Source organism: Mixophyes fleayi, chromosome 2, assembly GCF_038048845.1.
Source record: "Mixophyes fleayi isolate aMixFle1 chromosome 2, aMixFle1.hap1, whole genome shotgun sequence".
Lineage (NCBI taxonomy): Eukaryota > Metazoa > Chordata > Amphibia > Anura > Limnodynastidae > Mixophyes > Mixophyes fleayi.
This window is the reverse complement of record NC_134403.1, coordinates 170133861-170160217: the sequence shown is the minus strand read 5'-3', so window position 1 is coordinate 170160217 and position 26357 is coordinate 170133861. Positions and strand designations below refer to the sequence as shown.

The 26357-nt window shown below is 41.0% G+C and overlaps 1 protein-coding gene across 2 annotated transcripts in view; it reads left to right on the top strand.

The window, feature by feature from the left end:
* Positions 1-26357, top strand: part of ZZEF1 (zinc finger ZZ-type and EF-hand domain containing 1) — a 144252-nt gene that overhangs the window by 97196 nt on the left and 20699 nt on the right. For both annotated transcript variants that reach the window (XM_075194974.1, XM_075194973.1), the window contains exons 36-47: positions 27-289; positions 742-905; positions 1262-1403; positions 1561-1691; positions 3054-3331; positions 3600-3774; positions 4845-4977; positions 7253-7449; positions 14103-14222; positions 14756-14935; positions 21582-21682; positions 25325-25460. In XM_075194974.1, the coding sequence (XP_075051075.1) occupies positions 27-289; positions 742-905; positions 1262-1403; positions 1561-1691; positions 3054-3331; positions 3600-3774; positions 4845-4977; positions 7253-7449; positions 14103-14222; positions 14756-14935; positions 21582-21682; positions 25325-25460 (2020 nt within the window). The remainder of the gene's footprint in view (positions 1-26; positions 290-741; positions 906-1261; positions 1404-1560; positions 1692-3053; positions 3332-3599; positions 3775-4844; positions 4978-7252; positions 7450-14102; positions 14223-14755; positions 14936-21581; positions 21683-25324; positions 25461-26357) is intronic.

Below are 26357 nucleotides of genomic sequence, written 5' to 3'. Positions count from 1 at the left end.
CTGTTTCTTTTGTTTTCATTTTTCAGCCATTTGCCTAGTCACAGTATCACCATCTATCCAACAATTACAAATAAAATAAGTGACCGTCAACAGCTAATCCAACCGTACATACACAACTACTCATGGCTGCTGTTCACTGCACTGGCTCTCTATTCTTCAGACCTGGCCAGTGAAGGGGAACTGGAAGGGGAGAAGCTAGACCCCAGCATTAATATCAGCGCTCAGGTCTTGCAGGCTGATTGCACATGTCTAGTTGCCAGCTGTCTCACGAAAGCACAGAAAGGAAAAGGTGAGATTTTGAACTACCTAACAGGAATGTCAATGAGTGTACTTGATCATGACATGTAAATGATTGCAGCTGTCACTTTGCACTTTACACCATAACTTTCAATTTTGCAACATAAATGTCTAAAATCAGTACAGATCAGTTTTATACATTTTTAACAATTGTCCACTCACCCCTCTCCTCCTCTTTTTTTTTTTTTTTTTTTTTTTTTTTCAGCATAGTTATCTTTCATCACCTGTTTGCGTCTCCAGCTAGACTCCCATCTGTACTGTTCATTTTCTTTTCTGTTCCACCAGAGTATTAAAAGATGAGATCAATATAAATCCTTTATAGTTTTTTAAATTTACTAGTGTATCATTATCATTGCTGCATACAGCTCTTGAGCCCAGTACACTTTTGTTCAAAAGCAAATACATTTTGTACTCCTGCTTACAAAAACTGTGTGTTTTCCCTAGGTGTTAGAATGTCTTCCTTACTCTCCCTGTTGACCAACAGTGAAAATGAGATTTCCTACATCGGTTCTTCCAGTGACAACGTCACAGTGGGTGATGATCTTTCGGTTTTAAATAAAACTCCTCAGTCTGAGAATATCACAATAAAAAGTACTGTGTCAGAAAAGGTACTTGACAATGATTTCTTAAGAATATCTGTACTGCTTTGGCTATGATTCACTGATAAGAAATTGGTCCCTGTCTTGAGAAGTGAAATAATGTCTTTGTTCATTCTGTGGGCATATTCAGTTAGGTTTGGTGATCGCGATTACATGTGGCTGCATAAGTCCCGTTACTGCAACACCGCGGATTTCCGTGCGCACCCCATAGGGTTGAGAAGGAAATCCTGTGATGTTGCGGTGACCATATTGTCAATTTACACGCACAGCCATGATCACCAAACCTAATTTAATATGTCCCTGTCTTTCTTTAACTATATGAAAAAAACATTATGAAAATGAAAAGGTCTATATGTTCTCTGCAGGACAATGGTGATACTTCTTCAAATATATCCACTCTCAAAAAGCAGGACAGCCCAGGTGAGGATGGAGAAAAGGTGGACAGGTCCATAAAGGCAACAGATAACAATGAAGATGGTTCAGAACTCTCCACAGAGCGATATCTTTGTAAGTTATATCTTGCTTTACATTTATTTTAAATGCTTTGCTGCATGTCTAGTTTCTTATTTTTCTGTTAGCAGGTTCTGCATTAAATTTAGTGATCAACTTGCTATATATCTGGAATTTTATATTTTATTTTTATTTTGTTTCCCTTCTTCTGTAGTTGCTGGAGACTTGTCCAAAAAGCATATAGTTGACAAAGCTATAATCCCAAGCCCTGACCAAGTTTTTGCAGAATGCTCTCAGGAACGCATTTTGGGACTGATAGCTGGCATGTTGCCTCCTTTGAAATCCGTAAGACCTTTCAGTATTTGAATGTTTATTGAGATCAAGCAAGTGCTGTAACTACATAAAAACATCCAAATTGATTTTAAGTGTACAAAATGTAACATGCAAGGATCAAACATGTTTTCTTCTCTTTTGTAAAGTAGACAGTGCGGATTATTCATATTGTGTGCATTTGAAAAGGGTCAGAGCACTATATACCATGAGTTTTGAAGTAGGCATGGATAGAACAACCTGTTGTCAGGCAAACAGAATATTTTAGGAGGGTAGTGTAGTGACCTATCCAGTCGTGTGATTGTGTAAGTGAGAACAGGGCTTCTTGAGAAATGGGCAGTGTTATGAAGTTAGGAGGGGGAACATGAAGGCACGCTGCTAACAGACTGAGACTGATGGAAGAATCTTCCCCAGCGGCATAGGGAACTGATATGAAGCTCCTTTAAAACTGATGCAGGAAGACTGGTGTCTCAAGCACACCTCTAGATTAATTTGCTAAAGGTAGTGAAACAAACCTTTCTCTGCAAGACTGACTTACCTCCTTTTAATCTCTTTTGAGGGCTATCTTACTTTTTTTTTATTATTTCTTTGTTTTCCTTTTTTTCTTTTTTATAACCTCCAACACAGTTCAGGGGAACCCACTATATTTGGTGAGTCTAAATGCAACCTCTGGATTCTCCAAAGGGGTGCACAGTGATTTTTTTTTTTTTTTTTATTTATTTTTTTTATATTCACTTGCTACACTAAACCATTGGCACTGAAAGTCTTGGCAAGGTTGCTTGTGAACCATTGAGACAGAATTCTAAGGGCAGAGTGTGCCACTGTAGTCATCACATTAGTGCTTAATAACAAGTTAAAAGTAATACTGCCCAGTAATATGTACAATAGTAACAGTAATCAACATGCCGTCAATACTTATCCTGCCTCCTTGTCTCTGCTGCCTCTTTCTCCCGATCCAGCCACTTGCATCAGCAAGTAGTAGCATAGCTCCAGCGGGGCTCGCTCTCTTATCATTTAACGTGACATGAGTAATTACCCATTTCCAGCAACTAATTAGAAGCTGACAGCACATATCCCCCCTGCTTTACTACAAGGCGATAGCCGACGCTATTACAAAGCCTCACCCATCCTTCTCTCTCTGTGAAATGCGTAGGTAGCAAACAGGAAAGATGCAAAATCTGTGTTCTGTACTGTACAGTAATACATTGTGCATAGAGCAAATTATATATGCAGTATAAGAAATGCAGACAGTAAAATATATAAAAGAGTAAATATAGATCTGACAATTTATTGACACACTATGCAAGTGTTGATTAGTCAAACAAAACAAAGCTGTTAATGATCACAAACTTACATACTTGTATGTTGTACTTCTAGGACAACGTGGGCTGCTTAGTGAACCTTCAACAAGTGCTGCCATTGATGATTCAAGTTGTTATCTCCAATGCTGGTCACTTAAATGAATCCTACCATTTAGCATTGGGCCTTCTGGGGCAGTTAATCCTACGACTAAACCCAGCTGAGGTGGATGGTGCCGTAAACAATGTCCTGTCTCGCAAGGACAGTGTGCAAGCTTCAGGGGATGGGGGCTCCCTTCCAGATGGTTGGCTTACAACTCAGCTGCTGTTCAGCCTAGGAGCTGTATTTCTGGACAGGTTTGTTTCTCACATTCTCTGATTGATATGTGTGTGTTTTGCCTTTTATCAAGATCTGCTAAAGGTCATCTATTGTACCAAATAATTTTTAGCTCCACTTAACGATATGAACATTGTGTTATTTCGACAAAACTAGTAGCGCCTTAAAGAGAGAAAAGCGCTAATAATAGAAAAATAATTGTGTTTTATGAAATGTACGTAGTGCTGAAAATAATGTGTAAACCTACTGACATTTGTTGAATATAAATAACACTCTGTTTTATTTTAGCAAAGTTGGCCTTGATTGGGCCTGTACAATGTCTGATATTCTGCGGGAGTTAAACAGTTCTCCAAAATGGCACAAAGTGATGACTTCTTTCACAGATCACTGTATGCAACAGCTGCCTCAACGGTTAAAAAACACCAATATCTTCACATTGTTAGTTTTGGTTGGGTTTCCAGAGGTAAGATTACTACGGACATTGCCATAAACATTACTTGCACTGCTCACTTTAATTATATCTCTTGTAATACTTGATTAGGAGAAGAGTCTGTGTCTGGTTCAGTGATGTCACAAGACCATGTTTGAGTCTGACCAATGACAAACCACTTTTGCACTGAAGTCCTACAATCAACTGCTTTTATGTTACCGGTGTTAAAGCTGGTGTATTTAAAATCACTTATAAAACTTTACTGTATCTCCATATACTTGCTCAAACTAGATACAGGTGATGTACAGACACATGCTAAATTACAGGGAGATTCTGATTCTGGCACTTACGCCTTCCTGCGTCTGTGAAGATGGAATGAGCGTGTGAGAGGGCGTGCAAAGACAAGCGTATTGCACAAATGCGGCTAGTGTAGACTTGCAGAAACACACATACGACTGTTAGGAAGTGTATATTTTGCACCTGCTATTGGACAGGTGCAAATACTTGCTCATGATTATTACTTGTAGTAAGCTAGGCAGATATTCATGCTGGTAGAAGCAAACGCATCTTGAGACGTGTATGGCTTTGCATAGGCCGGAAACATGCTGTTTTATTCCCTTTCTTCAACCAACTCTGCATTAGCCCCATTTTGTCGTTTAGATTAAAATAGACTGGTTATGGAAATCCAATGACACTGTATATCACATGCGATCATGTTTCACTTTTGACATGCTACCAGAGCTTCCACCTGTACAGTTTCAGAGGGAAAATAGTGAACACTCCATGCCCCTTTGAACATGAATAAAAAAAAAAGCATACATTATCCACAAAATGCTGCCATACTGCTGCCACTCTGGACTGCTAGCAGAAATGGGTATGGTGTGTGGTGTACATGCTTTTACTGGCATTAAAAACAAAAGTTTGTAAAAAGCATATTTTTTGCCGCCAGTGGGTAACTAACCTTACAAATAGAATAATTTATTTGTGTGCATAAAGCTTCCTGATTCAGTTTTGTAAGTCATACCCTTTCTAAAGCGAATCACATGAACTAATTTGTGTGTCGCTATCATTTTAACAAGCATTGTCATTGTTGCTTCCTGCAGGTACTATGTATGGGAACACGGTCTGTGTATGTAGATAATGCCAAAGAGCCTCACAATGTTATCATCTTAAAGCATTTCTCAGAGAAAAATAGAGCTGTAGTTGTTGACATCAAAACACGAAAGCGCAAAACTGGTAAGTAGATAGATAATATATGTACGCTATATGCATGAATACATGTCAACCCTCACCAATTGTTAAGCTTTCATGAAAATGTATAGCGAACCACACTGCTTAAACGAACAAAGGGCCATGGTTAGATGGTAAAGTCCCCTCATTTCATTTATTGCAGTTTAACCAGAATGCTCTTTATAGTGAGCAATGTCGATATACCAATTAAAACATTTCCTTGTTTTTCCACCTAGTGGTCCTCTGACCCCATTATAAGAAATTTTGAGAGCATCGGTGAAGCTTCTGCTGGGTGGTAGTGTAGGTGGGGTTGAGCATGGAACAATTTCCAAGTTATACTCCTTATTGTTAGGATTAACTTACCAGACAAATTCCTTTTCTGCATCTATTAAAACAAAACAACTTGCCCTTTTCTCCCTATCCTGTAATAGGATATTTGACACCCCTATAATTTGTAATGTGTATAAACATTAAGGGAACATATTGGGATATGCAAATAGTACCATACTCTTGTAAAGACTCGCACATTTTATCTGTCTAGCTATCCTCTCTGCTACTGGGGCGGCGCCATCTGAGGAACTATGGTGGGATTGTCAGTTGCAAAGACCCTGTGTGGTGTGTACAATCACTGCTCAAATATTTTTAAAGGCACTTTTGATCTGCCACAATGGTTGGTGTAAGGAAACCAAGGATGAAGTTAATAGCCATTTATAGCCCTGGTCCTGCTCCTCCAATACCAATGAACTTTGATTTAAGTGATGCATTTAAACACAGGATTTTGGGGCGCTATTAGTTATGTACAGTATTAAATCACATTGAATCGCTAGATGTGTTTTTTAAAGTTGCATCACGAATGTTGCTAAATATTGTAAATATACAGTAGGCCAATGTTGTGATATATTTTTAAGGTTATTATTAACACAGCTATGGACTTGACAATATGTATTTAATACTTGACTAGTTAAGCCACATATTTAGGTTTTGGTAGTTTAAATGGCAAAATGTGCACTTTACAATCTGCAAGTAGATCTTTTCTAAATTCATTGAGTTTCTACGAGGAAGGCACCATTGTATTAAGATTATATCCTGTGCATATTAATTGTTCTATAAGTTTCGCTGGGTACACACTACAGAAAATTTCTCCCATTGCGATATCGTTAACGATTTTACCCACGACCGAAAGTCCCGATCAACATGCCGATTCATTTGTACACACTATAGACATTTTATAAGATTTACCTTCAAATATGTGCTCTCCATCTGTCATAACCATCGGCTGTAAAGATCCTGACTCTGTAAAGCATGGAGATCTGCCTACACTGCTGGTCATAAGTGCATGCACAATGCGGAATTGGAACAACATTGTTCCATCAAGATTTTTAGTCTGTGTTAAAATTCAAACGATACGATGTGCTTTGGAATGATAATGGTTCATTGTTGGAGTGTACACACTAATGCGATATCGGGCTGAACGGTAGTTTATTGTGTGATTGATTGGCCCCATAATCTGATGAAAAACCAGTAGTGTGTTCCCAGCCTTAAGCTGGGTACACACTACAGAAATTTCAACCAACTTTTTATGCCGAGCGATTTTACATGCGATTGATGTTCCGATCGCTCGGTCCATGGACTGCATACACAATAGCCTTGTTTAGAACGATAAAGGGAAGAGCGGACGTCCCTTTAGCGACTTTTTACAGCCATGTTGTCGTGAGCAATGACTGTAATTTCGTACTCACTGTTGTGGATTGGTCGGAAGTTTATACACACTACACAGTGGAAACGAGATTGGAATGAAAATATTAAACAGTACGGCCATCCAAATGAGGCGATAATCGTCCATTTGGGCAGACTTTCGAGCATCGTGTCACTGCACACACTGACCCGACTTTTGAACGAGCGGTCGTATGTCGGCTGTTTGAGCCGATTATTGGACGAAAACAGTGTAGTTTGTACCCAGCTTTAGACAAGTCGTTCTTAAATGTGGCCAGGTGGAGTCTTTAATCAGAGATAAAAGAGAACAATAGATCTGGATTAAATAACTAGCATATGCAGAAATTCTCAACCTTTTCATGGTTAGCCAACAAGGTCATTGTATACTAGTACCCTTAATTAGACTCCTAGGCACCTCCTGACCATTAACTTCTTACATTTTTCTCCTTTTAAACTGACCTTTTATAAAAGTAACTTCCATGTTCTTCCTTTTCTTTTTACAGAGAAGTACATATTTATTGCAGTTAAGCTAAACATCATCTTTACTAATGTTAAAATCTCCTCCTAGTGAAAGACTATCAGTTGCTGCATTACAGTGATTGTGAGAGTCAACAAGCACAAGAAAATATTAAGAAATATCTCCAACACTTTGCCTCCATCTCCCGTCACCTTCTGCAGTCTAACTTGGACAACAACTGTGCAGAAGCTGTTGAGGCTACTTGGGTCTTGTCAATGGCACTCAAAGGACTCTATAAAACTCTTAAGGTAATACTGAAATGTTAGTAGTGTTGTACAGTTTAGCTAAATTCACAGATTTGAGACCTCCTCTGTACCATAGATGGCATTTAAAGCTTAACTCCCTGATTTTCATCGTACATCCCGATTTGTAGGGTTAAGGACTAGCAAGGTAGGAGTGTTGCTTTGGACAAATGTGGAGGGGTCTGATTGGATAGAGGACCTGTTTTGACCAGATTGTTTCCTGATTTTCTTGACTCAAATGTTTGGAAGTATGGATAATTATGCTACATCTTTTGCATCAAATCAACCCCTGCTTGTAGCTAAATACACGTTTCGGTTCATGTACCAGAGCATATCCTAAGATACTGTGTTTAAAATGTTCTATTATTTTGTTTAATACAAGCTTTTGGACTTATATTGACACATAGATGAATTATTCTAAATATCTTTGTTGGCATGCTAAAAACGATTACCTACTAAAACACATATCTCAAGATCAGACAGTACAAAAGTCACTCCCTTAACAAGCCTTTTTCACTAGAAACTTAATAATGGTTAAAATTAATTTATATCTATGTATAAAATCCTGTTCATCCATTTAGTGACCACTCATCCATACCTAGAGATGTATCCTCCTTTAACTGATTTTGACAAGGCTGCAAAATGACCATGACCTGAAATGACTGGGATTCTTCTTGGCCACCAGCCAATCGCAAACAGGAACATCTTCTTGTGATTTGCTCCAAGTGCTAGGGAATCCCATATTCAATAAAATGGGGAGTATGGTTTTGGGGGGAGTAAGAGCCATTCTACTTGTTAATATGGCTCTAAAAACATTTGGGAGGAAGGTGTTGGCACATATTTTTTGCCAATTTCTCTCCCCTGGTGCTGGTTAAGTATTTGGGAAGGTGAACACTGTCATTGTTTCTGTGTACCTGTGATAATTACTAATTACCAAACTATGCTTCCATTGCTAGATTTTTTTTTTGTATTTTGTGTAAAATGTCTAGTAAAAATGGAGGGGCCTTCTTTAAAGTTTAATTTTGAATACCCAAGCAAATTTTATTATACCAATGAAGGCAGAGTGGATCTTTCACCTATGCTGTCACTCATTTTGTGGGCTCAGCTGATATCCATGAGACTGTAGCCTGTCAATTCATTAGGGACCGGTAGTTCATGTATTTTAATATATGCCTTTATAATAATCATCTAGCAAAACCTTAGTGATGTTATTGGTATATAAAAATGTGTCTGCATTCTGGTTCAGCACATGAATACCCCCACTGTGAATGTGACAGGTTCACTTTAATGTTTATTCCTTCTAATCAAGGTGTTTCAACAACAGGAATTTGGTGAACCCTGGGTCTGTCCAGTCTACCTTGAAAAAACGGAAATTGTGGTTGCGCTTGGCTCTCTAGTGCTGAGATGTGGACCAGTAAAATTGATAAACAATGTGGGGAGTTATGGGTATCTGTACTCAGGGGCACTTTGGGCAGGGGGGGCAACTGCCCCTGGGCCGGTCTCATATTGGGCTACCTTGGGCTGGGTCATCTGGCCATCTTCATTTTTTTCCTTCATACTATTTGTAATAGGGTGCTGAGTTGAATCTTGGGCGCCAGGCTAAAATTTGCCGGCCCTACCATGTCTGTGCTTTTCCCGGAAAATATATGTGCTGGCTGCCAAAAAATTGGGAATGTGGGGGAGAGAGGTTCCAGCCCTCCCAGATAGATACATACAGAATAAACCAAAGTAAAACTCTGGATTCCCATGGCGCCTATATTTGCTCACAGTGTTATAACACACACCATAAAGAAATACAGAGGCAAAGGTTAATTGTATATAAAAACCATATATATTAATAATAAAGAATTTTATACAAACAAAAACAATCAGTGCACTGAGAAATAAACGCAATACATTGCGGTACTGGTCAAAGGCATATAAGTCAATAATGGTACCTGAATGGTAATACAATGAACCACAAGTTTAGGTGAAATGAATATATGACAAATGTGAGGCAATTGCCAAATATATGGATCCTTGCTAGTTGAAAGAAAAATAATATTGATAAATAAGGCCTCTCTACTGTTGAGAACTCACAATGGCCCATGTTCGTCTTATTGTGACCCTACTCAGGTATAAATCATAAAGTTTCTGGTATGTACATATATAAAATCAAATCTTATTTTCTTATCAAAATCACTAAGCACCAGTTCCTTAAGTGAGTCATAAACATGTACATTGTTGCTGTAATGAAGAGGGATTTAAATACAGGTTGTATCCATGCAACAAAATGTTTGTAAACAAATATCGGCAGTGGCATCTAGTAGCTGGATGAGTAAATGAAATACCGACTTACCCTACTGCAGGAGATGTTTCCCAAGTCCTTTTGGTTCTCTATCGTCCCTCCTTCTGTGAAACATAGAATTTGAAGACAGATAAAAACCGCTTCTATTCTGCCCATTTTTTTTATTAACCTATAGTAACCTCAAACCCTATTTGGTCCTTTAATCTTTGTAAGGATATCCTTGTGTCTATCCCAAGCATGTTTACATTGCTCTACTGCATTAGCCTCTGCCACCTCTGATGGGAAGCTCTTCCATTTATCCACTACCCTTTCTGTGAAGTAGTTTTTCTTCAAATTTCCTTTGAACCTACTTCCCTCCAGTTTCAGTGCATGTCCTCGTGTTCTAAGATTTCTCTTCCTTTGAAGAATGTTTTCCTCCTGTACCTTGTTAAAACCCCTGATATATTTGCAAGTTTCTATCATGTCCCCCCTTTCCCTTCTCTGCTCCAAACTATACATATTAAGATCGTTTAGCCTTTCCGGGTAAGTTGTGTGCTGTAGGCCATGCACCATTTTAGTTGCCCTTCTTTGTAAGTCTCTAGTGCATTTATATCCTTCTGGAGATATGGCCTCCAGAACTGAACACCGCGCACTCCTCTGCCTTCAGATGGGAAGCGCTCCTCGTGATGTAATGTTGCACATGTGATAGTTTTACTTTCAGTGCGTTCCTACTGAGAATTTCTCTGTTACTGAAATTGCTTTTTTTGTTGTATCTGCAACTATGTCCTAGCCTGAATCCATCATGTGAATTTCGAAAGCACCAATATATCAGTCAATTTTAATTAGAAATAGTTTTCCAATGTTTTTCTAAATATTCTGAGTGCAAAATTCATAAATCTATATATCCAATAAGAGATAAAAAAAAACATACCATAGGAACTGAACACTGGAAATAAAACTATTAAATTATTTGACCTCCAATCATGTTTCTTCTGTATGATAAACATTACCATTACATCTATATCACAGTGTCCAGCATTGTCTGGCTGGTGTCAAAGTAATAAACTCTTTATGGTAAGAATCAATAAAAGACTACTTCTGTGTTAATATATAATTCCCAAAGCTGAAAATGTATTAAAGGAAAGACTTCATTTACAAATGCATACAGCAGAATTGTCAGATTTTACCTACACGTCTAATTTGATAGTTTTATTCAAACGTTCCAGAGACAAGGTTTTGAAAGTTATTCTCTCACACATAACTTAGTAAATCTGTCACCACCGTCTAATGTAGGAGTAACAGTTTAATGTATACCAGTAGGATCACTATTATGTACCTCCAAAAATGTCTTGATACACTATGATTAATTTTTATTTTACTTTCTCCTGATTATTGAGTTTCCAGTGCTGTTTATTTTTTTGTTTAATTTTTGCATTGCATTTTTGGTGTAATTGTGCTTCCTATATATTGGTATTTACAGTTAAGCTCTAATACATATACTGCAAGCTTTGAGCTACAATGAATGGATTATTTTAAAGGAAATACATGGCTCAAAGGTGATTTTTTTTTATTAGAAATTTATTGACATTTTGATAATCCATACTTACAGCATCCAGAAATCTGTGCAGGGAACCATTTTACATACATTTTTAATATAATTAACCTCCCTATTTTTACAAGAAGAAACTTGGAAACAAACTTTTTAAGAATCTTGACCCTCCTAAAAATTATCGAAGGACATGAGTAACTTTTAAAGGAATCATTTTATGTCTTCTAGAGTTTTATTTTTATTTTCTTTAATGAGAATATTAAGTAGAGAACCTCTAATGCAGACATATGTCTCTTCACTAGAAAACATAACACTGTTTTTCTTTAAATGGCTCGTAACATAACTTCATCTTGTTCAATAAACCATAACATATGCAAACCGTTTATATGAAATTTCCTTAACTTCCCTTAGGGAATGTGGCTGTACCAGGGACACTCTGCCAAGATAACATCTCACACTGCCCCGTCAATCCACAGGGATTACATGGGCTGTCACCCCAGGACCAGTTCTTAAATTGCGCCTGGCAAACGGGGAAAACATATTGCGAACACATGGGGGAGTTAGAAGAAAGGGACAAGAAGCGAGGGACGGCTGAAAGCCCGGACATATAGCAAAAGTGTGGGAGAGGTTAATTTCAGGAGGGACTGTGTGTTATTCAAGATCTGGATGTGGGTAAAGAGAAGTATTATCTATTGTCTTCCACAGGATTGTCCCACACATTGTGGCAGGGATACAGCAAGGGAGCCATTGTGGAAGGCCAGCTCGGCACCCACCAGTGTTTAAGAAGGAGAGACCCAGGTGTTTGCGAGGGAAGGGGAAAACAATGTGAGAATTTGACCATGGATCCACTCCAGGGGGGCAGAGGGGTATTCTGAGAATTGATTCCTGAAAGGTGTGGGTGTTGCTTTTCTGTTCTCTACGAGCAGACCCGGTGATTATCGCTGTCCTGTACTTGGGGAAGCGGGCTCTTACACCCAGTGCCGTAACTAGACATTTCAGTGCCCTGGGCGAGGCAGGGCACCGGCGCCCCCCATCAAAGTGGGAGTGACATTTGCCAAGTGGGTGTGGTCAACCTAATGTTGGGGTGTGGCTAGCACTTTACTGTAAAGAATTCTGCTACACATATTTGCAAATGCATGATATATATATCTATCAGAGCCGGATTTACACCTCATGGGGCCCTAGGCAAGATATTGGTTTGGGCCCCCCCCTTCACACACACACACAGTGGCCCCTCACACACACATAATACACACACACACACAGTGGCCCCTCACACACACATAATACACACACACACAGTGGCCCCATTGGATCTGCAGCTGCGGTGATGTCATCACAGATGGACGCGTAGCTCTCTCCCAGTCAGCAATAGGATGTGATCCTTTCATCACCACCTACCCAGCCGCTCAAGTGCCAACCTCCCTCCCTTCTCACTCTACACCCACCCCCAACCGAGTCGCGATGGGGGGGGGGGGGGGTCAAAAAAAAATAATATTTTTTTTTACTTTTAATGTGCCACAGAGGGGAGGGTAGCGGGCGGCTGCTGCGAGCCCTCGGGCTTGCGCCCTGGGCGACGGCACCGCCCGCACCACCCTAGTTACGGCTCTGGTTACACCATCTTGGGACCTGTCATCACCTCACTCCATTGGGAGATACTGGTCAGGTTCTGACTAAATTGGTGGGCCCACAGGAGTGGGGAGACTAATACCTAGAGCCCCACCACGCTGGTGGAGAGTTTGCCAAGCGGACAGGAACAGCAAGATACCAAGAGGTAAATTTATCAAGTTGTGGGTTTGAAAAAGTGAAGATGTTGCCTATAGCAAACAATTAGATTTTAGTTGTCATTTTGTAGATTGTACTACATAACTAGAATCTGATTGATTGCTATAGGCAAAATCTCCACTTTTTCAAACCCCGCAGCTTAATAAATTTACCACCAAGACTCCCTGGACCTTCTGTTGACACTCTTTTGCCTGTGGAACTTTTGCGTGGCTAATGTGGGTGGGGAACCTTGCTGGGACTCCTATTGACACTGGTGATCTGCTGATCTATTAAAGTGTGCAGTTTTATATTTTTCTTTCTGTAAGAAAAGTAAAGATAGCATTGTATCTTTCATTCTCCTCATCTGTGTGATTTCTGAACCTAAGTGGGGCCAGGTAGTCTAGTGAACTTCCGTTCTAAAAACCTGGTATTCTCACAGGGGACATTAATCTTCCAATTTTGTGATTTACTTGTGAAATGGGAAAAAAAATATTTGTATCTAACGGTTTACAGTACGTTTATGTATAAATTATGTTATCCCTCACAGTAAGGGTTATATATAGGAATTTAATAGTGGATTGATTACCAGTGATCTAAAGGTTGAATTAACTGTGACTTAAATGTATAGAAAAATCCATAATAGAATATATGTTGCCTTACAATTAAAAAAATAGTCAATGCAGTGCTTATAGAGGAACTAACCTGCCAGTCACAATAGAACAGTCCTCAAAGAAGGACATATAAAAGTTGGTAAGGCTTGGCTCAAATCTGGGCCCCATCTTTGTGACCAGAATTTTCAAATAAAACCTGTGATCAAAGATAAAATATTTGTGTGACAAAGTGAAGGATCTTGGGGAAATGGCATGTGATTGCAAATACATCTCTTGTTTCATTCTAGTTGTGGGACGGGGGGTTTTCAGTCAAATGTTTTCTTTGACAATATAAAAAAAAACTGTATATGTCTGTATATAAAAGGTAAACATTAAGTTAATTTTTTGGTTATGCCGTTTCTACAATAATGTTTTTTAAATTAATGTTGCAAATTTATGGTTAATTAGTGCTTACTAATGTTTTTTTCAGAATCATGATTTTGAAGAAATAGAAACTGCATTTATTCAGTCTGGTCTATTAAAATTGTTGGTGAGAAAATGCAGTAAAGGCACTGGTTTCAGTAAAACATGGCTGCTTCGTGATCTGGAGGTAAGACCATTGATCTACATAGTGTCTCAAAGGAAGAATTATTTACTTGCAAAGTCTCAGCTACAAAATATACTTTTTTGTGGATCATCAACATTTATTTATATAGTGCCAACAAATCTGTAGCGCTTTACAATTGGGAAGAAACAGCAATAAAATAAATATAATATAATATAGACTGGATGTGATTTAAACCAGTGTTACTGATTTCCTCCTTGAAATTTTGCCTCTGGGGCAATTCTAATCTGCTTCACTAAATCAGTATTTATTTTGCCTGTGCACAATTTAAAGTTAATTTACTCTACCTCTACATTATTTATGTCGTTTTCTAATCTAGGCAATTCGGAGCCACTGAATATTAACATGCACTTAAAGCCCTGATTAACCCTATGTTAGACTGTCTTTTTCTGCGTGATGTATATTGTTTACATGGCATTTAGGCTAAACAGATTTTATGTTACGCATTAGTCTCTTATGTGATTGGTGAAGACCTAATAGATAAACCGTGTAATAATGTTCTGTGTTTGCTGGTTTAGATCTTATCTATAGTTCTGTATTCATCAAAGAAAGAGGCCAGCACTGTGTCTGAAAGGAAGGATTCTGCTTCGGAGAAGCATGGCCAAGACAAAGATTTGGAGCTACCCTCTGTTGATTTAGTACAGAAAAGACCCAATCCCTTAGAGGATCTTGATGAAGCTACAAAAAAATGTTTTCAGGTAAATCAAATTAAATAAGGCATTATAAAGAAAATGTGAATGCTAATAAGTTGCTTAAGATAGCATCTGAATTAAACCAGACTTATTTCCTCCTTCAAGATTTCCCTCTGGCCATTGTTTATATTATCTCAACTAGTGATGTTATTTCAGACCTGTTTGCTGCTGTTGCTTATAATTGTGAAAATTTTAATTTTGGTTTTGGTTGTCCAACATAAATTCCCAATTTGGGTTGAAACTCTTATTCTATCGACACGTAACCAGGGGCGGGCTGGCAAGTTCCAGCCCGGGGGACGCACAGGCGGCCGCATCACATGACACTTGATGCTGATAATATTAAGTTTATGCGGACGGCACCGCATGCAACTACGGGGGGGGGGGGGGGGCTGCACATAACCCTTTCCTTTCTCTGTCATTGCAGGTGTGTAGTGAGGTACTTATTGAAGCTTTCTTTTTTCAGCGATATTCTGTTGCCAATTCCTTGTCAAACATTTAAAAACAAATTTAGTGGATTCTCTGGTAAACCCTATAATTGTGAAGTGTAAAACATTGATCTCCGTATTGTGGCAGCTTTTTGTCTTATAGTTTTCAATTAAAGCATTGTACATGGAGCCTCCTAAAGAAGTGGTTTTCTATTTACGCAGTAGCCAGGCACAGACAGTTATGTAATGTTTTATCCCTAGGAGACAGGTTAATAAAATATCAGGACTACTTCTTCCTATAACCCCCCTGGTTTCCCTGCTTCTCAGTTCCTTCTCTAATGTCCTGCATAGGGTTTTTACACCATGCAGGAACAGTATTTCCCCTCTTAAAAGGCTTAATATCTTGGTCGCTTCCATCTTTTTACCATTGCTAATTTTGTCTGCATTGGACTATTTAAGGAAAGTTAAAGGCCTGTTGGCACAAGTTTAATAGACTCTTGGGACATGTATCAGACAAAGCTATGGTTAGTACTTGTTCGAGTAGAAAGGTAGGCAAAACTATGGAATTTTACAAAAATGGGGACACTACATAATTCAGCAGTCCAGTTGGAATCAAACATGACTATTTCATGGGTTGGTTCTTTTAGCCCTGTACATCCAGGACTTTCAAGTCCAAGAGCTACCCTTGCGCTCCTTTTTTTAGAAAGTGTTCACGTTGCCCAGGAAAGTTTGGATTTGTGAGAATCCTTCAGTTTTGTTGCTATCAAGGAGGGACCACAATACCTCTTCCGGACCCCTTGGACAAGAGGTTTTACTGTCTTGTGAAAAGAGCCTATTTTCCACCATTGGTTCAGCTCTCAGTCCTGCCCTTGCAGCTGCTTGATACAAAAGGCCCAAGTGCATGTTTTCCTCAGTTTATTATTTTCCTCTCGTTAACACAGCCCCCTCACCTAGTTTATATTCTCTGTTTCTCATTCATCCAGTCTGGGGGACACTGCTACCATGGGTTGCATGAGGGGAGAGTGGAGTTGACACTTAATTGGTAAACTTTGTTAAATGTATCAAGCTGACAGACTCCTCCCCTCTTCAACCCCTAGTAACTCCTCAGTTTTAGATTAAGTGCCCTAGGAGTTAGGCTTTCTTATTTTGCCTAGTTATTTTCCTTTCATTTTATTTCGTTTTATTTTTCTTTCAACTAGTGTTTCTTGAATTCAGGTAGCGTGCACTATAACAGAGTGCACGCTTCCACCTTATACAGCCGCATTAGAGCTGTCTTATACTGAGAGCGGGCGGCTCTCACTGATGGCACCGGCGGTTTTCAGTGCTGACAGGCGGCTTAATGAAGCCATAAGGCAAGAAACGCTGATGATCGGAGCGGTGGCAGTGGCCATCTTGGGACCATACCAAGTTCTCCCTTAGTAAAGGAGGAGGGAAAACTTGGTTATCCAGTTAAGCCCTGTTTTCAATCGCTGCAGGCTGCTTAATTGAGTAAGCTGCAGCACACGATCATCAGCACGGGAGCTGGACTGTTGCGGGGGCGGAATTAAAGAAATGGAGCCCCCCCTTCCCCCCATGCACAGGAACTTGGACTCTTTCAGGGGCTCCAAGATATGCCCGGGAAACCAGCAGACTCTCAGGTTGAACACTGCAGGCGCTGTTGACAGACTCCTTTCCTGTAGACCTGCCGTAGACTGCTGAAAGGCTAAGTACTAATAAATATATATATATATATATATATATATATATATATATATATTTTTATATATATATATATATATATATATATATATATATATATATATATATATTTTTATATATATATATATATATATATATATATATATATTTATAAATACTGAATGCCTCAAAAAACATGTCTGACAAGGAAAAGGCTCCCCGTGCAAAATACTTTGCTTGTTCCAAATGTAAGGCTATGTTACCTTTTGGACAACAGAACCCGGGGTAGCTCTCCATGGACTGGGATGCAAGGGTCCAGCCCTCCCAGGCCCAGATTAGTGTACCACCCACGGAGGAACTGGTGTGGGCATCTTCTCTGGCACAGTCTGTTGCAACCTTAGGCCCGCGGTTGCCGCGGTTCTCATTCACTTCAGTAGCTACTGACCCCCCCCTTCGTCAATCACTTTGCCAGTGACGACTGAGACAGGGGAAATTAGGACGGCTGGCCCATCATCCTCATTCGCCATCCCAGGCACTCCTCCTGGAGAATCTGGTTGGTCTGCATCCCAGGTCAGAGACTTAGATTGATTAAACCGTTTCTTGGACTCCCCAAGACTGATTCAGTCAACAAACAAACCACACCGGTCCATGCATCCTCTTCTATCCTACTCAGATTCCGCAGGATCTTCAGACAAAGAGGGAGAACTCATGCATGATTCCGACTCCGCACGGATAACAGAAAACGCACAATCCATTTCCCTCCATCTGCTTAGTTAACTGAGTTTGCAGAAGCCGCTTGGAAACAACTGAACCATAGACTTTACCATTCCACGAATATTCCTTGCCCTGTATCCATTAAAGGAGGAGGATCTGGCCCATTGGGAGCATATACTAAAGGTGGATACACCAGTGGTATGCTTAGATAGCCACACTACCCTTCCAGTGCTGGCCACTGCCGCCCTGCAGGATGCCACTGATCGTAAGGTAGAGGGATTTTTGAAATCCATCTATGTAGGGGCAGGCACTTCCTTCAGACATATGTTTTCTTCTACATGGGTCGCTAGGGCCATGGAGGCTTAGCTGACCAGTTGGAGGCGGGGTTGCAGGACTCAGAATTGGTCCATCTGGCCCTATATCTCGAGGATACTTATATGAGGCTGCCCAAAACGCAGCCTCCATTTCATCTTCTATATCTGCATCAGCTGTAGCAGCTAGAAGAAGCCTCTGGTTGAGGTCCTGGGAGGCAGATACTGAGTCTAACTAAGTGTTAGAATGCTTGCCTTAGTCAGGTGCAGTTTTATTTGGTCCGGAATTGGACAATATTATTTGCCAGGCCACTAGGGACAAACGTACCTGTCTCCCAGTAAATGTACCTAAATCTAGTACTCCAAGATTTGGTTCATTTCGGCAGCATTCTCCACAGAGATCGTTTTTTTTTTTTGTTTTTTTTTCAACCAACCTGCCCTGTGATCTGGAAAGAATACAGGCAATACTTCATTATGTAGCCTCTCTTCTTTCCGCAGGGGTCATTGCCCCGGTTCCGGGGAACCAGAGAGGACAGGGGTTTTACTACAATCTCTTTCTGGTTCCCAAACCGGACGATTCATTCAGACCCACTCTAAATTTAAAGTTGCTGAACCTTCACCTGCGGGGTGGACTGGTTCCTCATGGAGTCCCTCCGATCGGTGTTAAATGGGTTGAAAGCAGGCAAATAACTAGCGTCAATAGACATTAAATGCGCCTATTTGCACGTCCCCATTTGAAAGGGACACCAAGCCCTGCTTCGTATTACAGTAGATTCCTTACACTACCAATGTCTTCACTCCATGGGAGTGAGAATGGTTCTATCCCTAGACAACTTGCTCATCAAGGCTTCTTCAGCTCAGCCGCTAATCCGGCACCTAGCTCTTACCATCAGCACCTTGGAGCACCGCAGCTGGATAATCAATTACCACCAATCCCAGTTGGTTCCCAGCCAGAGGATGACCTTCCTAAGACTCATAATGGATACCGGTGTACAGAAAATATTTCTCCCAGAGGACAAGATCAAATCAGTTCAGGACACAACATCACGAGTTCTGACCTGCAACAGACCATCTATGCGCCTCTCCATGAGCCTTCTAGGCAAGATATTGGCAATCTTCGGACGGTTTTACTCCCAATGTTCAGTTGGACCTCTTAAAGAAGTGGTCGGGATCTTACTTAATCTTGAACCACCAGTTAATCCAGTTGTCCCCGGGCGACGCTTGTGTCTCTTCAGTGGTGGACAGTCCAGGAACACTTGGAGATAGGCAGGTCCTTCGCACAGTGGTCCTGGATCATTTTGACCACAGATGCCAGCTTGAAGGGGTGGGAGGCAGTGGTCCTACATCTCCGGCTTCAGGGTCGTTGGTCGTGTCAAGAAACCTCCCTTCCTATCAAGATCTTAGAATTGAGGGCCATACTGATGGCCCTGCAAGGAGCCCAGTCCGTCTGCAATCCGACAGTGCCACTGCTGTGGCTTATGTGAACAGACAAGGCGGGACCAGAAGTTCTGTAGCTATAAGGGAGGCATCTCGGATCCTAGCTTGGGCAGAATGCCAGGTTCCTGCAATTTCTGCAGTATTCATACCAGGCATCCAGAACTGGGAGGCAGATTATCTAAGCCATCAGGCGATAAGGCTGGGGAATGGGCGCTTCTTACAGAAGTCTTCAAGCCGCTGGTCCTGAGGTGGGGTCTACCAGACCTGGAACTCATGGCGTCGAGACACAACCGCCAGGTCCCCAGATTCTGTTTAAGCGCCAGGGACCCATTGGAGGTGGCCATCGACGTCATTACCATGCTCTGCAGCTTCGGCCTTTGGTACCTTTTCCCTCCCATTTCAATGCTTTCTCGGATTCCCAAACTGGTCAAGCAGGGAGGTCTTTCAGTAATTCTGGTAGCTCCCGCTTGGCCGCGTCAAGTCTGGTATGCAGACATTCTGTTAATGGTGGTAGGTCAAGGTCTTCGATTGCCACTTCGAGATGACCTTCACCTTCAAGGACCGTTCCAAAACCAGAACCTTCCTCAGCTAGCTTTAACGGCGTGGCTGTTTAAATCAGCCTTTGGCGGTCTAGAGAGTTCACTCCATGGGTGATAGACACTCTGTTGAGGGCCCGAAAAACTGTGTCTGCTAAAATATATCACCACATCTGGCGCACTTACATCAGATGGCGTAAACGGCGACTTTGCCACACAGCTTCCTTTCACCTTCCTCGTTTTCTTGCCTTCCTTCAGGATGGTTTGGAGGCAGGACTTCGTTTAGCTTCTTTAAAGGCGCAGGTCTTTGCTCTCTGGGTTTTTTATCTTTGGCTGGTGGATATGCTGGATATACGGACTTTTTTGCAGGGAGTCCTGCATATACAGCCACCGTATGTTCCACCCACTTCACCTTGGGATCTAATTTTGGTACTCAATATGCTGCAGGAACCACGTTTTGAACCCTTGCAGTCGGCAGATTTTCATTTTCTTTCTTGGAAAGTAGCGTTCCTGTTAACGATTGCATTGGCTCGCAGAGTGTCGAAGCTCGTGGCTCTCATGTAGATGTAGTATGGTTCCTTCCGTCCTACCAAAGGTGGTCTCGGCTTTTCATATTAACCAGGAAATCGTAGTTCCAATGCTCATGGAGGTAGCGTCTTCATCTGGAACTAATTCTATGGAGTTTCTGGATGTGATCAGGGCTCTCCGAATTTATGTCAGGAGTACATCCCAGATTCATAGGACAGATTCATTATTTGCTTTGTTTGATTCCCATAAATGAGGATGGCCAGCTTCAAAACAAACTATTGCCAGATGGCTTACCGCAACCATTAGGCAGGCGTATGTCAATGCAAAGAGACCTGTGCCATATAGGATTGCTGCCCATTCCACCCGCTCGGTGCGTGCTTCTTGGGCAGTGAGAAATGGTGCCTCGGCGGACCAGCTTTGTAGGGCAACCACCTGGTCCTCGGTCCATACATTTACAAAATGTTATCATTTCAATGTCTTTATGATCTCTGACGCTAATTTTGCCCATAGTGCTCTACGGGCAGAGCTGTCAGAGCAGTCCCTTCCTTAGGGGCTGCTTTAGAACATCCCCATGGTAGCATTGTCCCCCAGATTGGATGAAAGAGTAAAGAGGATTTTTATTCTTACGATAAATCCGTTTCTCTGATTCCATCTGGTTCCGTTCCCTTACTTCCTTCTGCTCTTCTGGTGTGTGCTCTCTGTTTCTTTGACTTCCCTTTCTTGGGGCTTTATAACTAAACTGAGGAACCAACTCCACCCTCTCCTCATACAACCCATGGTAGCAGTGTATCCCAGATGGAATCAGAGAAACTAATTTATCGTAAGTATAAAAATGTATTGCGTTTAAGGTCAAAGTGAAAGGAAACTGGCTGGATATTTCTGTGAGTTGCCCTAATACAGCATGGCAAAAAAATATTTTTATTTTTTTTCAATTCTAATGTTTTTTTGTCACCCTTTCAAGCAACCATATTTCTCATAAATTTTCTGTTTTCTCTATCTAAATACTTTGTCTTTTCCTCATGAGGTAATTCATGAAGCCCACAATGTACCTTTAGACATCCTTCGAGCCATATATGAGTTGGAAATGAAGAGTACAGATTCCTTCCTTGAAAAAGTTCACAAAAGGTAAAGTATTGGATATATTCATATATACGCTATATCTTCATTGCTCATGTTATGGACTTTTAATCATCCTCTGCAATTTGTTTAGCGCATAATTTCTGCTCTCTATTATGAAATTGGGGACACTTGATACCTTGGGATATAGAGGCCATTTTATTATTATCTGGTTGCTGTAGGCAAAGAGGTGGAGCGTGAGTGAGGAGACATTCCCTAGACATCCAGGAGAGCAAGGAGTCAGGTGTGCCTTTCAACATTCCTAGAGTACAGGGCCTTAGGTTTGGTCCTTCTTGGAAATTTAGGGGCCGGACTTTGAAATCTTAATTCTTTTCCTTTCGTGGAGGGGAACTTGAGGAAAGTAGGCTGGGTCAGCTAAGCAACTGTCTTTCAAACCCTCAAAAGCCATTAGTCAGGACTGGCAGGTGGCCCACCCAGGTACTCCTGTGGTGGGAGCCTGTCTGCTTCGTTTCAGACGTCAGTGGGCCTGTTTAGACTCATGGGTGAGAGGCATTGCAGATTGGGGTTACAGTATAGTTCTACTTGGAGTTCCACCCCAATATTTTATACCACCAGTCTCCTCAAAGACCAGACGAAATATCAGGCACTGGGGAAGCCATGCAGGCACTAATTTCCTTCAGTGTTACCCTAATGCGCGAAGAGCAAAAAGGAAAAAGGTTTCTCAAAACTTTTAGTTGCCCATTTCAAACTTCAAGTCTCTGAACTCCCAGGTTCCCGTAGAATATTTAAGATTTGTTATAGATGGCATGTTCTCTGAGAAGGGTGCTTAAATCTTGTTAGAATTGTGGTGTGGTCATATCTATTCCAGTTTTGCGGTTTTTCTTTGGCTTGTCGACCACACTGTAAGTATTCACAAAGATCAGGACAGTGTTTGCTGCCATTCTGAGATCCATATGGGTGGCAATCCTTCCTTAAATGCATGATTCCTTGATCAAAGCAGGATCTCCAGCTTTGCTTTGACCTCTTGTGCAAGAGAGAGCACTTATTCTTACCCAGAGGCTTGTCCACTTGTCTTTATTGAGAGGCGAACAGCAAACCTATAGAGTATTCTGGCAAAGGACAAAATAGACTTCAGTCTAGTAAAGTCTCAAATGAGCACCTGTTGGTCGTCTTTTGAAGGTATTGAGAGGGATGGTCTCGACTTTCAAGGCTATACAATTTGCACAGTTTCATTCTAGGAAGTTCCAGAGTAAGGTCAAACTGTAGGGGAAGAAGTCAAACCACAGCAAGATCAGTTAATTCATCAGAATATCCTCTAGACTCATCAGATTCCCCTTTGATAGCTGAGTAGTCAACCTGAACAGTGGTCATCTTTTTGATGGCATACATCAACCATTAAAGGAAGCACCAGGAGATCCCTTGCAAAGATTGAAACCAAAAATATTGCGTGCGGCGGAACGTAATGTTCTAGCAATGTTGTCTGTGTTCATCCTAGGGATAGCCAACTGGGAGGCAGTTTCTGGGGCACACTGATAATATGTATAGAGAATCCAGACATGAGTCAATTTAAATTTTGTTTGCGAAGTCTGAAATTCTTCCCCCTTTTATATATATTCCTCGCATGAAACTGTTTTTTATGAGTGCCCTCAACAGTAGTGTTCTTCTCATCAGTTCTGCCTCCGGCAGCAAATTTATTTAATTTAACCTCTTCACAAATGCATACCGATCCCTATGAGGGACTGCCTGAGAGGGTTCCTGGTCAATCCCGTCTCAAGTACTGACCTCAAACCCTGAACTGCTGGACCGCACACCGGAAGTTCAACTTTAGGTAAGTGAACTTCCCTCTCCTGACAGGAAGCCCACAGTCATGGTTAGCTCCACAATAACTGGGGCCTGCGCAAAAGTACAGTGCCTTTTATGGAGGTGTGTCAGGTGGGGACTCCTGTATACAGCAGTCCCTCACTCTGCACAGCTTGGCCTCTAGGGGTCTGTCCGCTGGACAGTAGCCATGTTTAGTGCTTGGCCTAGGGGTCTGTCCGCTGGACGGTAGCCATGTTTAGTGCTTGGCCTAGGGGAGATATGCAAAACCCCAGATAGCATAACTCATCCTCCTTGGCATCCTTTCCTCACAGAGATAAGCCTGCCATAATTGTCAGACACAGGCACCCGCAGCTCTTGCTTCTCCTCTGTATCTCTCCTGAAGGAAATATTAAGAGGTTTCTGTTCGATTTCTGTCTCCACTGGCTTCCTGCGGTTATGTCTGTCTTTGCACAATCACTGTTTTTTGTGTACTATCATTTAGGTCTCATATTTTTCTCTTATGTCTGATTTAAAGGGAGGAATTCCAGAACTGATTCTGGAGGAAAGGTTTGTTCCATTTTAAAGGTGTTCAAAATCTAACTCAAAATAACCTCAAGGTTTGTAGACCCTAATTCTTTTTTGTGCATCGTGCAAGTACTCTGCACGCCTGAAAGGCCTACATTCTGCCTCCACTGCTGAAACCTCAAAGAGCGACCTGAGTGTTCTCAGTGTGGGGTCCTTTGCAACTCTTTGGGTCTCAACCAACTCATCGGGTGGAGTCCTAAGTGTAGCAAGCTCAGTGCAGAACCTCACTAAGGTGGCCTACTCGTAAGAGAGAATTCTATATTCCGCCTCCCCAGCTATGACTCTCTTGTGGTAGTCCAGGGTTCACATTCGAAGTTGTCCTCTGCGGAAGGAGGGCAAGACAGCTGTGGAACTGAACAGTGAGTTTGGTGGAAGATTCCACAAGGCAGCAGGGTGTGAATAATTTAGTGCTGTGCAGCAAGCACTAGACCAGGGTTTCCCAAACCCAGTCCTCAGGGCTCCCCAACAGTGCAGGTTTTCCAGATCACATGTGACATAATTAGGACCACCTGTGGATCTGTTACAATGTGTCAGTCAGTAATGAATACACCTGTGCTCCAGCAAGGAGATATGAAAAACCTGCACTGTTGGGGAGGACTGGGTTTGGGAAACCCTGCACTAGACAATCAAGACAGCATGGAGCCCGCAGAGACCAACAGTACACTGTTTTAAAGGAAGGAGAAATGTGAACAGAAGGTAACTTATGAGCATACCTACCTTTTAGACACAGTTATGGGATGTCCCGTAGTTCTCCAGTGTCACCAAATTGGATAATAGAGAAAATTAGATTTTTATACTTAAATGTTAAATCTTCCAACTCCATTGGGGAACACTGGGCGCTCCAGTTTTAAAGTTATGAAATTTAGTGTTTAAGAGTTGTTCCTCATTTTCTCTCGGTATCATGTTTGTTCTGGGCTTGGATGCAAATAACCAAAGTTCACTGAGTTAGTGGGTATAGAGGGGGGTGGTTAAACATTTAGCAAATTTTTTTTTTGTAAGTGCCAAAATCCAGCTTGAGCCTTTACACCCCCAGGTCTCCACTGTTCCCCAATGTAATTAGAGAAAAGAATTTAACAAAAGTTTTAAAAAAAATCTGTTTTAGAGCACCTTATCGTTTGTTTTATTTTTCCTGCTATAACTAGACTTTATGGGGTTTCCACTGAGACTACCATTGACATTTTAGCAACTATATTCGTTTAATGCTTACAGAAGTGTCAGACCTGTATGGGGATGCCAATAAATTATAAAATCAAGTGGTAACTTGAAAAGCTAAGAACTAGTTTTTAATCCTATTTTCCTTTAAAGATTTGATGGAAACACTGGCGTGATCGATGAGAGAGTCAAGAAGATGGCACAAAAATGGCAGCCTCACAAGTGTTTAAAATCAGATGATCAGCTTTTGAATGTGACTGACACGGATATGATCATCCCGTCCTGCCTGGTGTGTTGTACTGTGATATGCTTTTCATATGAAATGTTATTGGCTAAAAACAGATAAAAGGTAGCAGCAGACAAGGTCCTTTAGCTATCACTGACATGTAATCTGTATTATATAATGTATATTACAAGTTAAGCGCTCATTGACTAATGATAGTGTCTTAACAATGTGATACTCAACAGCAATGCTTCTGATTCCTCTAAATCAGGGGTAGGCAACCTGCGGCTCTCCAGATGTTGTGAAACTACAAATCCCAGCATGCCTTGCCACCTATCTGCTGTTTATCTACTGGCAAAGCATGCTGGGACTTGTAGTTTCACAACACCTGGAGAGCCGCAGGTTGCCTACCCCTGCTCTAAATGCTGTCATTAGTCAATGATCGCTTAACTTGTGATATATATTATTGTTTCTAAGGGAGGGGAACCCTTTGTTAATGCTGCTCTTGCAAGATTAGGGGTTGAGCGCAACTCCCCCACACCCACCCCTCCTGGTTATGTATTTTTTAACGGGAATAATGTTTACTCCTAGTGTGAAATATAAAGATATTAGAAGTCACAGAGGTGTCTGATAGCTTTTTACAGGTCATGGAACTCCAAAGTAATGTCTAATGTATTTTTTATTTTAGTAACAGGAGTACCTTATTCCTTTTAAAACAGGAGTTTCAATATGAAACAAAACAAATTATTTGTGTGATGTGAACCTCATATCTTTGTTTTACCTTTTACTGACAGTTATGCATTTGGTTACAGAATGATTCATGTGATACAAGTGACATCACAACTCTCCAAAAATAAGTGCTAAACAAATTTTACTGGATACATATTATATGCTTTTAAATATACTAATATATTTGTAGTAATCACCTCTAAATATCTGTCAAAACAGTCCTCGCTGAAGTGA